The 16,916-nt window shown below is 44.0% G+C and overlaps 1 protein-coding gene across 1 annotated transcript in view; it reads left to right on the top strand.

The window, feature by feature from the left end:
* sox5 (SRY-box transcription factor 5) overlaps positions 1-16,916 on the top strand; it is an 87,630-nt gene that overhangs the window by 59,084 nt on the left and 11,630 nt on the right. Inside the window, exons 8-10 of the mRNA XM_069670716.1 lie at positions 852-937; positions 9,383-9,547; positions 15,227-15,422. Of these exons, the coding sequence (XP_069526817.1) occupies positions 852-937; positions 9,383-9,547; positions 15,227-15,422 (447 nt within the window). The remainder of the gene's footprint in view (positions 1-851; positions 938-9,382; positions 9,548-15,226; positions 15,423-16,916) is intronic.

Raw genomic sequence — 16,916 nt, 5'->3', positions numbered from 1 at the left:
TAGGAGCAATATTCCTCCTCTCCCTATCTGCCCTTCCTCACAACCTCCATCTCCTCCTCCCTTCATCTTTGACCTTTCTCTCTCTCCTTTTCTCTCTTGGAGTAATTACAGCACGGCCTATCTGCACCTGGTCACTAATAATCGGCACTCGTCCTTTTCTCTCCTGCTTTTCTCTCTGCTCTTCTGTCATCTCCGCTGCCCTGTTCGTCCATCTATCTCTTGATTTATCAGCCCTGACAGGAGGGGAGGGAGAGAGGAGGAAGGGATAGAGTTTGAGAGTAACTTGTGAAGAGAGAAAGATGACAACAAATAAGACACAAGGGGAGAGAGACTGAAAGCAGCCCTTTCCAACAAAGCAGGAGAACAGACAGAAAAAAAGAGGAGGGAGCAGCAATCGGCAGTGGCGGCTCTTAATTACGGCGCTGGGGCGAGCTTTATCAGAATCCCCTCACCTCGCTGCTCTTTGTCAGGGGGTATTAAGGAGGAGGACACACAATCAGGCTTTTCATTAAGGCCCTACCGGCAGCGCACACAAAGGGCGGCTTTAACAGCTGCAGAGAGGGACTCAGGTGGTGGTGGTGGTGGTGGTGAGAGGGGGGTTGATGAGGGTGAGGCGGGGAGAAGAGAGGGACGAAGGTGGGATAAGAGGGAGGAGAAAAACAAGAGGATGAGAGGAAAGGGAGGGGGACACAGGGACAGAGGGAGAGAATGAGGATAGAGGAGGAATGGATGGAGCAAAGTGTCATAGAGCAGAGATAAAAATTATAAAAATGCACCAAAAATAATCACTGCTTTTGATTTTAGTTATGTGGTTATATTGAAGTTATGTGAACTTCTCTGCATCCCTTCAGGTGACCCGTACCCTCTCCAGCTCATCCCCACAACAATGGCTGCCGCTGCTGCTGCCACACCAGGCCTGGGACCCCTACAGCTCCAGGTAAGACTTCAGTATTTACAGATAAGGAGCTAAAAAACATGCAACCAGAAGGCTTTGACTATCACAGACTCAAACATTCACTAAAAACATTCAGTTTTCTTTTTCACGTGGGTGGTCCCATTGGAAATAAATCCCCTAACCCTGACAGTGTTCACACCACATACTTCCCACTGAGCTATACAAGACCACAAACACAGCCACGGGGGGGTTACACAGCTGTCACTTTCAGCCAAAGTGTGAGCGAGCGAATGAAGACCATAAAAACATGTTCTCCATGATCAGAGCTCAAAAATCACACAAAACTGACAAGTGTAACCCTAGCCCTTGGCTTTGTCCTGCAATTGGAAGTACACAACGGAAATATTCACACTGACTGTCAGAGCTGATCTGCGAGTGACGCTGCAGAGATTGCAATCTCTTTTAACAGCACAAAAGCATCTTTGTGTGCGATTTCACTTTTAGGTTATCGTCACGCTCAAAATGATGAATACATTTTGTTCCAAACGCACCTGAGCACGCCAAGAATGGAACACTGTGGGGTATTCTCTTTTACAACTTTAAAGTTCAAAAAAGAGAAATGTTGTTCACTGTGATGGAAACTTATCTCAAACATGATTTTACTTCATAGACTGATGTAAATAGAAACAGGTTGGACAACACATTTGTTCATCTAAAACCCTTTCTGTGTATTTGTTAGTGTGTGGTCTTTAGTCATTTAATTTTATTTTCTATGTCCCTGAAATCTCAAATAAGTCTAATTTTAAACGTGCAGACTTAAAGGTTCAAAAATGACTAAATATTACTAGAATATTTATTTTCTTTTATTAAAGCTCCTGTGAGGAGTTTTTCACTGGTCATGAAACAGACTGAAATTAATTGTGGTTACTCTGTATGAGCTACAAAAGCAAACCAGACCGGGCATCTTACAGGGTCCAAGATTTAAAGTGAGTGATTCATATGACTGTTAAAGAAAGCAGGATGAGTTTTTTTGTTAAAATACACCACTCAAGCATCTACATGACAAAATTGGCAAAGAGATAAGAGGTACGGCTTTGTCCACAGGGAGCGCCAAAATTGACACAAACCGAAAGTTCCTCACATTAGCTTTAAGGGCTATAGAACTGGAGTGCAACACAGAATAAAAAAATACTGTTAACTCGTTTTCACGCTGCATTCAGGGGAAAAGAGAGCCAAAAAAATCCTAAACTTCTTCACCTCATATTCTGTGTGACCTAGAGTTTTTGGACTTGAAGCTTTCTGCTTTCTTTAAGCAGATTTAAGGGGGTTCACCCATATTAACCTCATGAGTAAAGTAGCATGCATTTTGTTTCATACATTTAGTGACCAAACTGTGAAGAAAGCAGAAAGAGATGACAGAAAAGGAACCACAAAGATGTAAAACAGTACCCCAAAAATGAAAAAATAAACATCTGCTTTCTCACTTATCAGGAGGATGAGTCTGACTTTGCTTGTTCCTGTCTGCATATTTAGAATAAGTGCTCATACACTCACTCTCTCCCTCTGACCCTCATTCAGATACACACACGACTAGACCTCACATACACTCAGATCCACGTGGGCTTTGGGGCCCCCTCTCCCAGGGGTTAAGAGCCTGCGCGGGCGTCCCCCCCCCCCCCCCCCCCCCACAGTTGTCTGTCTGAAACACATTAACATCCAGTGTTGGACTCGGCCTCGGTACAGGCTGCACTTGGCCCTCATGTCTACTTGACATGCATTATCATAAAATTTGACACACAGATACACGCGCGCACACACACACATGAATATCTGAGAGAAACAGCTGCACAGACGCACATGTTTCCCTGCACATCTTTTTCACTTACTGTTCACACACGCCGGGAATGATGGGAAAATATGGGTTAAAGGTTAGGCAGAGTGTGTGTAATACATTTGCACCTGTCAGCCAAACGTGCTGCCCCATATGCTAGACACTAGAGGGAGAATAGAATAGCTGTGTAATTCTATCATGGAGAACGGACCCCGCTGTCCTCACTGATTTCATTATTACTCGTGTGTGTGTGTGTGTGTGTGTGTGTGTGTGCGTGTGTGTTTATCAGGGGCTGAGAATAATGTCCTCTGTGCTGTTATCACTGCTTCAATCTCGCCGTCCATATGTTCAACTGTGTTCAGACTCACTCAATCTCCAGTTGAACGGCTTTGTCCACCTAGCAATTGGATTTTTGGTGTTGTTTTTTACCAGCAGGGAGGGATGAGAGGACACAACAAGTGCAAAAAAACATCTCACTAGCAGATTTCTTTCTTACAATCCTCCCGGAAAAACACACACTCAAAATCTCTCTCACACACACACACACACACACACACAATCACAGTGGCACATTGAGATTAAGGCTTGCCACAAAGAAACGGATTTGCCCAGGCTAACACAAGTACAGATGTCTCAATGTGGATGGATTTCCTTTGGGATCGTCTCTCTGCGCCCTCATTTGATAAGGAGGTGTTTTCTGTCGCAGAGACGAGACATGACAGTTAGCCCGGGCCTGAGGTCACCACGGTAACACAGTGTTTGCGTCGGGGAGGAAAAAAATGTAATCCACTTGGCCGAGACACACACATCAATAAAGATAGAAAATGAAAGATTTTAAGATTGGGTACTTAATAAAGTTCCAAGTTGCATTTAAGAGTGAATCGAAATGCTGATTAATGTATTATTTCAACATGTGCACACTGGAACTACACACTTATAGAACATACTGTAATTACAGTATGTTGTGGAATTTCTTGTACACATAATGCATGGCATAAAAAGTAACTAAATGTACATAATTATTATATGTTCCTCTCAATCTAAAATCCATTCTTAGACTTCTTAAAACTACATAAAACAGCCAAATAAATGAGACATGACATCGGAGGCGGGCATCCTAGATTGAGGACGTGTAGTTTAGCAAGCTGGCCTCCTGGAGGTTTTCCAGGGCCCATTGGAGAAGCAGATAGCATCCTCCAAAGGCACAGAGCAGCTATGGCTCATTGGTAGAGTCGGTCGTCTTTCAATCGGAAGGTCAGAGGTTCGATCCCCAGCTCCCCTAGGCTATATGTCGAAGTGTCCATGGGCAAGACACTGAACCCCAAATTGCTGAATGAATGTGATAAATGATTGACAGTTGGGCACTTTAAGTAGCAGCCTCTGCCATCAGTGTATGGATGTGTGTGTGTGAATGTGATGTGTAGTGTAAAAGCAGCTTTGAGTGGTCGCAAAGACTACAAAACCCCTATATAAGTACAGAACATTTACAGAGCAAAATTGCTATTTTTTTTCAACCATAATTGCATTAGCTCCCCTGAATAGCATGATAGGACTGAGGTTGAAAATCAGCGAACTGGCCCTTTAATTAAACTGAGTAGTGTCTTGTGTTTGTGCCTTTCTGACAGGTACATGCACTCGTCTTTTAAACTGCATGCCCACAATATGTGACACAAGACATATCTCTAAACCCGAGGCGAATCAACACTGCGATTACAAGGACAACAGTGTTTGTATTTTCAAGTGCAAAAAATTGCTTGAGTGGCCTTTTAATATCTAGACTTGAAAAACTGCAACATTGGTGACATCAAACAATTCTGCAGAATCATCATATCAGTCCTTTTGGTTTCTCAAATAAAAAAATGTCTTCGTTTTTGATTACTGTAGACATAAAGGATGGAATCTGTGAGGGGAACATCCTTTGCCCTGATCATTTCTATGTAAAAACTATGCATAGACAGAAGAGGACTAACTGAAAAACTCTCAACAGCACGGCTTTGAGTTAAGTGCAGTTCTTAGAAATATGTATTAATCTTTCAATGATTTAAAGCTCTTTCTATGTTTAAAACATCCTCCATTCCATAGAAATCAACAGAGTAGCACTTACAGTCAATGGGAGCTTAACACACAATCCTCCACAGACGCTTTTCAAGGCAACTCAGGCTTTGGAGTGTGCAAGTTTGGCATTTAGTGTCTTAATCTGGGGGATGAGCGTGACATTGTGCATTAGAGCATGTTAATCTGGCTCCCTATTGACCCTTGATATCATTGATATCCTCTATGTCACATAAATGGACTGAGAAGGACAGAATGAGCTGACAAAAAGGAAAGAAAAATGCGCTTATCCAGGCAAGAGAGAGATCAGCGATGAAGGTAAAAAGGCCAAGTTTCCAGAGAGGTATTTAGAAAGGATGATCAGTTAAAAAGGATAAACAGAGAGAAAGAGATATGAGGGGGATGGAGGTAAGTGGAGGAGAAAAGAGTGGATGTGTGTGAGAGATTAAATGTGTGTGTGTGCGGCGCGGTATAAAGAGGGTCAATGGCGTGGGTCAGGCATCATATGGAGAGGCAGATGTTGGAACATATTGTCCTGGATTACCGCGCTGTACACCGGAGAGATGGACGGACGAACAACGGGCAGACGGGTGGAGGGAGGGAGAGGGGGAAAAATGAGGAAAACAGAGACAGGGACAGATGACAGAAGGTAAATGAGAAAACAATCAGGCGACTCTTTTCCCCACAAAGCCTTATCTGGAAGAGAGAAACCTTTTCTCCTGATGTGAGAATTACTTCAGTGTTGATATCTTCTCCTTGGCCTCGGAGGCTTCTTGGAGTTGCAAGGAAATGCCATTTTGTGATAGGAGCATGGGATCAATGTGAAATCAATAGGCAGTAGAGATAAGTAACTATCATTAGGCAAATTCCGCCTTTCCACTTCCAAACACATAATGACTAAAAGGAAGAGATTTGAGAAGTCTATACAATCCTCTCTGGTTATTGGTGGGAACCCCTGGTTACCAACTTTATTCAGTCAGGTTTTTCTAAATTGTGATGAAATTCCGAAACAAACATTTAGGTTGCGATGCTGAAGATGAAGGGAAAGCACTCCGGTAAAGTAATTCAGCAAAGATTGATTCTTTTTTAGTGTTCTTTTCAACCGTCTCAAATACTTGAGATCTCTTGTTGTCAAAGAACATTCTTCTGTAGCGTTTGTGTTTCTGTCCTTGAAGCCTTGCAATAATGGTATAAGAAAGGCATTGTAACAAAGTTAATCAACTTTTTAAATTCAATTTATTATTGTAGTTTAGCCTCAGTTCCTGAAGAGAGAACAAAAGCTTGAAAGAAACGCAGAGAAAGGCGAGTCTGTACAGACGTAAGGGGTTTGAAGTGTTTGAGTTGGAAACCTCTGACTCACAATCAGTCTACACTTTTTTTTGTTTTGTTTTCAATACTAAAAAAAAAAAGCAAATTTAAAATACATGGTCAGGACGTCAGACAGACAGAGGGACAGACAAGAATCCACTGAGATCTATACAAAAGTCGTCAGTGTCCATGTAAACAATGGAGCTCTGAGGAGCCTCTAACTCTGACAACAAAGCCCAGGCGATCTGGTAATCTGACTAAAGCTGCAGATTATTGACAACGACTCACACACACACATCTATAGATCCCCCCCCTGCTAAGATGACAAGAGAAACAGCACGGCTAAGAGACTGGACACAGGCTTGTGTGTGTGACACACACTGTCAATAGCACTAATACCAAACAATCACCCCCGTGTCTTCACTCAGAGAAACACCAATAGTCACACATCACCTTTCCACCTCTGGTCAATAGAGCTCAGGCTTACACAAACATACACACATATATATATTTTCACACACACCTGTGAGGGTGTCATGTGACAGGCACATGCTGACCACTAGACATGCTCATGTGCACACACACACACAAAGGCATGCAGATGTGTGAGCACTGGTCTCACATTAGGGGATTAGCGACAGAAAGACAAAGACAACTCAGCAGTCTGTCTGGCGACTGAGTGACTTTTCAAATTCTCATTTCTTTCAAGTCTCATCTTGCAACAACGATTTTAACCACCACCCCCTTCCCGATCATTGTGCGTCTGCGCCTGTGTGTGTTTGTGTGTGCGTGTGTTCGCTCCCCCAGTCTCCCCAGGGGGCCTTGCGCTGTCACTTCCTGTTTGTTGACATGCATGTCGTTGTGGCGACGCTCTGGGCGCGCTCCACAGTGCCTCTGCCCTCTGTACTGTGTATGTGTGTGTGTGTGAGCTTGCGAGCATGTGTGTGTGTATTTGTGTGTGTCATTGCACGCTGGCCCATTGAGCAGCCTTTGAGTGACGGGAGCTGGCCTTGTAATGGAACTCAATTCACTCCGCAAATAAAGAGGCCTTTGAACCACTGGTCCGAATATGTCAGGACACACACACATACACACACACACACACACACACACCGCCTGTGGTCCACTCGCTAGGGGGTTTGGCTGGTAGGGAAGGGAGGGGGGGTTAGGAGTGTTCATGCTCGGCTGCACCCCCTAACACACACACATACACACACACACTCCCTCTTCCAGGAGCCACAGTGCAGCTAATTGAAGAGAAATGAGCGAGCGGAGGCTGATCTGATCTCAGCGAGCTGGTCCTTCGCACCGCGTCCGTGTGGCTCAGCAGAGCATGGCCGATCCCCCGCTGATTTCCACATCAGCAGCAGCGGCAGCGGCAGGACACCCCCGTCCACTGTATGCACCTCAATTATCATTGTTCCTCTTGGTGTCTATAACAGCAGCAGATGCTGACACTTTTGGCATGGGTTTCTTTCCAAAACGGGGATAAGCGTCAAACCTTTGCTGTAGGATCTAAAGCGCTGAAGTGCAAAAAGGCTAAAAAGAAACATCTATTTTGGGAAAAAGAAAGCCCTGAACAGTCACTGGAATGTTTGAAGATGTTTACCTCTCCATAACCCCAGTTACACAATTCAATATTTGCTAAATTGAAAGCAAGTTTTTGTCGTAAATTAAGTTATGCAGCTTGTTTTGATTTTATTTGCCGCAATATACAGTTCATCTCCTAAGAATGGCAGGTATCTCATTTAAAATTCAATGGAAAAGTTTTTGAATTCAATTAAAGCAAAGAAAGAGTACTGTAACAGAAAACATCACAGTTGCATAGTTGGACTGTGAATATTGTTGTTGCCACATGTGAGTGACAGTCAGGCGGAGATTATTTCAAATTCAAATATGAGTTTGTTCCAAAAAGTGCTTCTTTGTGTGAGTGAGTTTGCTGCCAGTTTGAGCGTCTCATTTTTTTATTTGTATAAAAAGAGATAAATGTCTTTATTTAAGATAGCACAGGAGAGAGCAGGAGCTAATGTGGCTGTCAAGAGAGATAGAGAGAGGTAAAAACAGACAGACAGAAAGCAGAGAGAGCGAGGGAGATAGCAGTGACAGCATCTCTTCCTTGTCCATTTGCATAAACCAGCCTTTGTTTGACGCCGGTGGCCGGCAGCCAAGCGCCAACAGAAGGACGGAAGTTAAACTCAAGAAAAAAAAAGGATGGTCTTTTTCCAGAAAAATCTTCCACCAGAAATAAATAATAACAATTATAACTATTCAGAAAAAACAACACATCAGTTACTTCTCGCTAAACAACCGCTCTGCTGCTCTTCAGAGGAGGAAAAACAATTCTGAGAAAACAAAACGGCGTCTTGGAGATTTGTATTAGCCGACATGAAAGTAATTGAGCTTTGCAGGATGATTTTGAGGAGGAAGATAGGGAGACGGAAAGAAGTGTTTATGCATATTGAAGCTCCTTCCAAGTTGTGAATATTATGCTGTGTCTGTTGCTGTGGAAATACAGGCCAGAGACTGTTTGTGTGATACAATGCTATTGCATAAATATTCCAAAGTATGTTCACACCATAGCAGCTCAAGACATAATGCTTTTATTTAATTGGAAATTAATTGAATACATAAATAAGAATCGGGAAACCCTGTTTTTTGTTTCCTACAGCAGATATTGAAACAATTCATCTTTATTTTCAACTATTTTATAGCATTTCTGTGTATTTACCGTCTTATTGTCAGTACATTAAAAACATTGCACGGGCGCAAGACACTTCTGGCATGTCCCATCTGGCTTCACATATTCCCCTCTCTCTCTCTCTCTCTCTGTCCCTCTCTCTCTCTCTTTTCCTTCTCCATCATCACTTTTTTTCACCTTGAGCGAGAGCTGGGCTCTCCGGCGTGACCTCGATAGCCGGAATGTTTTCCCTTTCTCCCACGATGCACCTGGAGGGGACATGGCCATCTCTGGGCCTGTCAGAGAGGCTGTTAGCGCTTCTCCCATGGGGTGAGGGAGGGGGCTGACAGTGGAGATGTCCCTCTCTATCTCTCTCTGTCACACAAACAGAGGCCGGGCCACTAATGGCCTCTTCTTCTAGAGCTTTTTAGCCGGCGTCTTCTTTTTTGTTTGTGCGCTCTCAAGTATTCATTTATTCATGTCGCCCTTTTCTTCTCCTTTTTTACTCCTCCCTTCCTTTCCCCCCTCTTTTCCTTTTTTTCTTCTCCTACTGTCCCCACTCCTCCCGCCCCCTTCTCAACACTTGTCTGTCTCTCTACCTGTCTCTCTGACCTTGCAGCAGTTGTATGCAGCTCAACTGGCGGCCATGCAGGTTTCCCCGGGGGCAAAGCAGCATGGAGGAAGCCTGCCTCCCCAGGCCAACCTGGGCACACACTCCCCACCCACCAACACACACACACAGAGCGAGAAGGGCCGCAGCACACCGCCAACAAACAAGACCAAGGTAAGGGGAAAGTGAAGGCCTCTTAGAGTGTGTGTGCTTGTATGTGTGTTTAATACTAGAAATGCCAGTGAAAGTACAGACGAAAGAGTTGGCTCACATGGTGCCCAGCCAACATTAACTGCACTTAACAATGTATTTAAATATCTTGATAGAAAATAGTCCCGCATCGGCAGATAAGTCATTTTTCTGCTGATATTTTCCGCCGATAAAACAACGCGTTAATTATGGCTAAATGCTCGATGACGCCCTTAAAAAGCTTGACGTAATGCTACGACATTAACTTGGCACGAGTGTGTACACGCACTGCCTGTGCAGAGTTATCAACAATATACAAATAAAGACTGAAAAGTCACAGAAACTCTAGCAAATGAATAGAAGTTAAACAACGTTCACAACTCATTTTACCAGACTTAACAATAGAGTGTAACATAAACATGAGTGCAGAACTAACTTACATATTCATGGGTGCGCACACGATAAAAAGAGTCGCCATAGTTGGTGCAGTAAACAGGTCCGGGCATGTCTCCCTCACTGCCGTGTTTCGGGGAGATGCTGCATTCAGGTGCGCTCAGAAACATGAGAGATCAGACACTTGACCTTTTGTACAACGCCTCTTCCGTCAAACGCGAAGAAGGGTGTAAGATGTCTGCGGTATGGCAGTTTTTGGCCATTACAATAAGAGTAGGCATGATATCAATTCCACTACAGGGGGAAAAAAATCAATGCATCCCTTATTTTTTTGATCAATAAACCCCAGAACGAACTTTTATAGTCTTACTTTCACTTTGGCCTTTCTATTGTTACAACAGAGACTGAAAGAGTGAACGTCTGCCTGCACAAGATTGTGTTTCGCTGCAGTGCATGTGCTGAAAATGTGTGTCTAAGCTTGTTTGAAGGCTGCTCTTCAATCAAACAAGTGTCCCGAGCAGCGGTCAGCTCCTCATACTAATGCACAACTTGGTTCAAACTTGGTCGATGACTCCACTCACAGTCACCTCCACAAACAGCTCAACTTTATCACAAAACTCCAGCTGGTGTTCGGTCCCGGCGGATTCGAGGATGTATTGGTGTTTGTGCCGTTTTCTCGACTGGCTGCACAATAGGGGCGAGAGGACGCCTTGTGTCCATCCAAGTGGAATTCTATGAATATCTGGTCAGGCGTTGGGACCCCAGCCATCTCCCCCCCATCCATACACACACACACAGAACCCCCATGCCCCCTGCCATCTTCTGTCCACCCTAGGACCCCCCACAAGTGCAATGGTCAGTCACAAGTCAACACACACAGAGACATTGAGACACATAGAGTTAGACTTGAGTAGGACAACACTATCAAAGCCCCACAGAGTTTGGCAATCTGATTCTTGCTAATCCAACATTTTAGCACAGTTTTACAACTTATTTCCCTTTTCATTTATCTTTCCTGTCCTGTCCTGCCCTTTCTGTATTTTTCCTGTCCCTTTCTCTCCTTACTTTTCTCCTTCTCACCTTTCCTTTTTCCTCTTCTTGTCCCTTCTTTTCCTTTCATCAAATACTCGTTTCCTTTTCGCTCCTTTCCTGCATTCCGATGATTTCAGAAGCGTTAATTTGTTGTTTACAGGCCGCTCACCTCATGCTTAAACAATGTTAGCAAGTTTATAATAGTAAGAACATTCTTTCTCAGCCCTGAAACTCAAACGACGACAAGTTACATCTTTGTTCTTGGGCAGCTCTAACACGCTCTCACCTCACCAAGACCAGCTCATGGCACCGATTGAAGCTTATGTTTGACCCATGACCTCACACCCTTGTCCATCGACCCCTCCCTATATTTCCATCACAAACCCACACTTTCCCATCCCACCCCACTGACACGCTCGTCTTATTACCATATATATGGAGTTGGGCTGACGGACAAGTGCCACAACCCGCGGTGGAGGGGAAGTGGAGGGCCATAATGGTCTCCACAGTCCAGCAGGAGAGGCAGACTTGGGAGTGGACCCACATGGCACCAAACAGGCCTCATGGTGCCAAACTGACCAATTGATCACACCACTGTTTTGCTCTTTATTGACCAAGCACTCTCACAGTTTGTGAGCATCTAGAGTCAAACTTTAGAAGAGTGCTCTGTGGTGTTTTATAGATATTTATCTTTCTCTCGTTCTTTCTTTCTTCCTTTCTTTTCTTTTATCTCGGCTACTATCAGTCAATCTCAATCTCTCTTTTGATCACGCTGACTACTGCATGGCTCTCACTCATTCTTTTATCTCTCTCTCTCTCTCTCTCTCTCTCTCTCGCTCTCTCTCTCTCTCGGTGAGTGACATGTATATTTCAGAGGTGTGCTCTCCCTGTGGGCTCCATCTCAGGTCTCTAGTCATTTAGAGTCGCACTGTCTGCCTCTGCACACAGCTGTTTGGACTCAGGCACATACCGCTTAAGTGCTTTACCCTCGGGTGAGACATGGGCACACACACACTTGCGCAAAATGCACACGACACACAGGTGTTGAAGAAGACACTATTCCAAATTGAAACGGTGCACACCCGTCACACACATACCAATGCACAAATCACTGCAGCATACATGCAGCCTTCTTATACGCAAGAGTGGAGCTGTAGACGTAGGCAGGCATGCATACAGACACATACAGTAGTGTGCACCATATGTAGCCCATTCGCTGACATGCAACACACACACACACACGCACATGTCCTTTAATTTATATGTTACTTTATAATGATACTGCGCTGCACTTTTAAGGCAGCTTTTTGACAGTTGGAGATACTTTGCAGACTCAGATTTTAGATACAAATCATAATATTATGTGTCATTATAGATACTATTAAGCAGTATATAAAGTAGTTAACACAGCTTTAAAAGCTAGTATAACAGGTATAACAATTTAAAGGTTTATCAATGCAAACGTATCCAGAGTACAGAGTTTGCAGCGTGCTATTCAGAAAAAGTTAATAACTCTTTCAATTTAACGATCAGAAGTATCAACCAAGATAGTTTTCAGCAAACAGGACGACTCTAATTAGGTAAATAAAACAAACAGTAAAACAAAAACATCAGTCTAGACTGTCAAGGTAAAGTCACGTCTGCACGACTGTTTTCCCAAAATACAAATTAGCGGAAAATAAGAAGTGCATTTACATACTTGAGGAGTTAGTGTTTGAATCGGTGCCACACACTGTAAGAAACGGTGTCAAATCTGCCTCTTCTGTGTCGCCTGCTGTCTGAGCGAATTAGATATGACAATATAATTAATATCCAAAGAGTCACTTATAGCTGGAAGGAAAGGAAGAGAGAAGAAAACAGAGAGAGGAGAAAATAACACAGGGAGATGAAAGGAGAGAGACGCATGTAAAGGTCTTGACATGGACGTTGCAGCACACACACCTAAACACACACACAGAAACCTGCCCAGGATAAACGGTAGTGGCACACACACTTGTCCTGCTAATTGAACCGTCAGCTCCTGTGATAAGATGCAGAACCCTGATGTCGCTTTCACATGTCGGCATCCACAGAAGTGAAATACAGCCCACGGACACACACACACACACACACACACACACACACATTATCTCTCCCCTCCTGCTTCCTCTCTGTCCCTCTGGCTCTCGTTGTCACTCTGCATGTTTGCGGTCTCAAAGCTGGAGACTGTTTCATCAGCCAAGAGAGACACAAAAGCAATTGTATTAATTCAAGATTCCAAGCCTTTGAGAGGCTTTAGAGGCCTAACACACACGCACGCACACACACTGTCATGAGATTTAAAGCTTGTTGAACAATGTCTCACAGTGACAAACATGCACACACACACACACACACACACACGCACACAAACAAGTCGGTCCAAGCCTCTCAGCTCCACTGTCTAAACTAATTCCTCCACACTGGCATAATGCAGGTTGGCCACCTTCCCACCATAGGATTTGGCTTGGCGCGGAGGGGAGACTCCCCCATCCACTGTACAAGAGGCTGAGGCATTATCTATTTGTAATAAATATTCAAACGCGTTCCCAGCCAAAGCCCACCATAATATGGGTCAGGATTGAGAAGATCCCGCTCAGTGTTTCTTTCCTCCTTTCTCTGCTCTTCTTCTCCGGCCCATTGTCTCACTGAAGGCATCTTTGGGGGTCCTCCTTCTATTTAGAAAGACCCCCCTAATGAAGGACAATCCGGTTAGGCCTCATAGCACACACACGCACAAAGTGGTGATTGCGCGCGCGCACACACACAGGCACGTACACATGTAGGGGCTTAATTGGAAGGGCTTAATTGAGTTGTGAGGGGCTCATAAGGCTTAGAACGACTCAAGGAGTGGGAATCAGGGAAAGTCGGCCTTAATGAGTGGATACGCCACACACACACGCACACACACCCAGTACTTGCTCTTCTTTTGGATCCCACTGTATGCTGGATTCTACTCCGCCTAAGCAGCAATTAGACTAATGACCAGAAAATAAGACAAATAATGTCTCTCTATTCTCCCGTTTAAATTAAGCTACAATAGGACTACACCTGTATTGCTAAAAGTTCCCTATAACTCATATATTCACTTCGTAATATATTACTGTAATATACCAAAACAATCTGGTGGTGGGCCCATGTTGTGTCCACCTTTTAATTGTGGAGTTTTAATTACACAGAGTGGTCTGTGTGCATCTGGCCCCTCTGCAATCTAATTCCTTTTTTCCTGTCATGTGACCCTCTGAGGTTCCCCCCTGATTGGATTAGGTCATCGGCAGGGGTGGTGTTGCCATGACAATTAATGTGATAACAGCCCCCGGCGTCTTGCGGTGGTCCACATGCCAATTCATTTAAGGGGCCGCTGTCTGTTACATGTATTGAGGTTAATCACGGTGTGAAGACATCCTTTGATTGATAACTGAATGATAGACACGTAAATACTTTGTCCTGTTTGGCGTCGTCATACTTTCATACAAGAAAGTATGTTAGCATTAACAACATGGGCCTCAGAAAGCAGCTACTTCAGAAGTTATTGATTGGTTGCTGCAGCTGTGTGTGTGAAAGTACTGCTCTGCCATTCTCTCCTCGCGCTGTGTTGTTCACAGCCATGAAGGTCCCTTGTTTCTAATGGAGCAAGTGCACATTGAAGTGGCAGACAGTCCTCTCTTCTGTTTGCTGTTTGATACATTGAGACGTCACTACATCTTTAGATTCTCCCAGCTGTGAAGTCTTCCGGAGTTGTTATTCTTCGTGAAACACAGAAAGAGGCATCCACTGTAGTTTTCCTCTGGTTTTTTATTGTTGCCGTTACCGCTGGCCTTGTTGGAAGCATGTTGAGGAGCAGCATTTTTGTGCATGTTAACTGGAGCCTGCATGTGGACTGTGCACATGCATGTGCATGAATCATATCAACTTTGCTGTAAAAGGAAATCAGTTAGTTTGCATGTGAATGTCAGTGGTTTGCACCAAATTATATCAGTATTTATTTTTGTGAGTGCTCGTAATTGTTTAGTTTATGACAAGCTGTTTGGATACAGGCAGTGGCATGCACCTCGTCATCTGTCCCACCAGGCTTGCCTGAGATTGCTGTGCATGGACTTCGTTTGAATTAGTACGTGTTAAAGCCTAAATTGCGAGGTGAGGATGGGGTCCCCCCCTGCCTCCCGCTTCCAAATTTCTACAGTCACAGCAGGCGAAACTGTGCTGTTTTGGTTTTTGCAGGACAGTGAGGGTGCACAGCCACTGAACCTGTCGGCCAAGCCTAAGGCATCCGAGAGCAAGTCACCCAACTCCCCCCCAACTTCCCCACAGGTCCCTGCTGCTGCTGCCGCCACCAAGCTGGGCCATGCCGGCTCCATGAAGCACAGCGTTGCTCCCTCCAGCATCGGAGGACCACCAGCCAGAGTCAGCTCAATCGGTAAGTGGACTTACATATCCATCACTCACACACTCACATCTTTTTTGTTGCCAGTTAATTTAAAAAGGGTTAAAAAAATAAGCATTCATTTCACTGCAGACATGTTGCTACTGTCTTGGCTTTTAGGACATTTAGGGATGTTGCACCGTTTTCTGATCTCAGCAATTAAGTTGCTTAATATAGCGTTATTGTTGCACTCAGAATTATACAATACGTGTCAGAACAAGAACATTTGCGAAAGCATAGAATAAATACATACAGTAGAAATGCGTCAAAACACTTAAATTTACACATTTTCAAATCATTCCCATAATGAAAATGTTTGTCTTTGAGGAAAGTACTAATAGCCTTGCCCGTAGTGGCGATGACAAGAATAGCATTTTCCTCGTAGTCTTTCCATTGTCGCTAATGCCAGCGCCATAATCATACCCGGCCATATGTACACATACATAAAATATGACATAAATGAATCACCATTTTGTACTCTTAATCCATTTTTCACGCAACACTGATAGTTCAAATATTACACATATGTAACAGGCTATAATTAGTGTGTTTGTGTTTTTCCTCCGTGCCGCTATTTGCCTCCGGGCTGCTTCATTGTTATGTGTTTATTAGTGACTGAAAGAGACAGAGAGACATAGCAGCGAGGGGAAGGAGAGAGAGATGGGGATTAGCACTTTTTTTTTCCAAGCGATGAAGCGGGGGAATAATAAAGAGAGGAGTGCATGACAGACAGGAGGTATCACCAATGAGATTAGACAAGCCTCTTACATGAGCCAGGACAGCGCAAACACCCAGCATTAATGACACAATGACAGCACACACACTCAAGCACACACTCGAGCGCACACAAAAGCTCACAATCCCACCTCCTCCTCCTATGCAATAGGCAGTTAGTCATTTTTTTCTGACTTCTTGGCTAATCTCACTGTTTTTCAACAAATCGGCGGATTTAATATCAGATTAGTGGATTTGCAGTCCCAGATGTTTTTTGTTCAGAAAAATGGATTACAGTGTTTAAAGTTTGTGTGTGATCCCCGCTGAATTATTTGTGTGTTGAGACCAGCGTGTTTTGTGTTGCAGATCCCAGTTTATGTTGTCGCTCGCGGTCCCATCTGTTACCACTGGGTTTAGCCGGTCACATTTGTTATTACAGTTCATAGTCGTATTAGGATTCCTGTTACAAGTTCAGAGGGGATAGAGGGCGCAGACAAATTGGAAAAGAGTCTAGAGGAGGTCGTTTTGATGTGGGACTGATTGTGTGTGTCTGTGTGTGTGTGTTTGTCGGGATGTGTGTGTGGGTGGTGCGTTTGAATGCAGGTTATATAAATCCAGACAGAAAAGAACAGACGAACAGACATGCTTGTTGTGGATGTGGTGGAAATTAAAAAGGTGGCAAAACTCTGGTGAGGGATAGAGGGGATTAATAAGTGATTAAGTGTTAAAATATTGTTTTGGAATTACGATGACACCGGCTTTTTATGAGAAAGA

This window comes from Semicossyphus pulcher, unplaced genomic scaffold (genome assembly GCF_022749685.1).
Source record: "Semicossyphus pulcher isolate SPU_LCO1_2020_fin unplaced genomic scaffold, fSemPul1.0.p SCAF_20, whole genome shotgun sequence".
Taxonomy (NCBI): Eukaryota; Metazoa; Chordata; class Actinopteri; order Labriformes; family Labridae; genus Semicossyphus; species Semicossyphus pulcher.
This window is presented reverse-complemented; position numbering and strand designations above follow the sequence as displayed.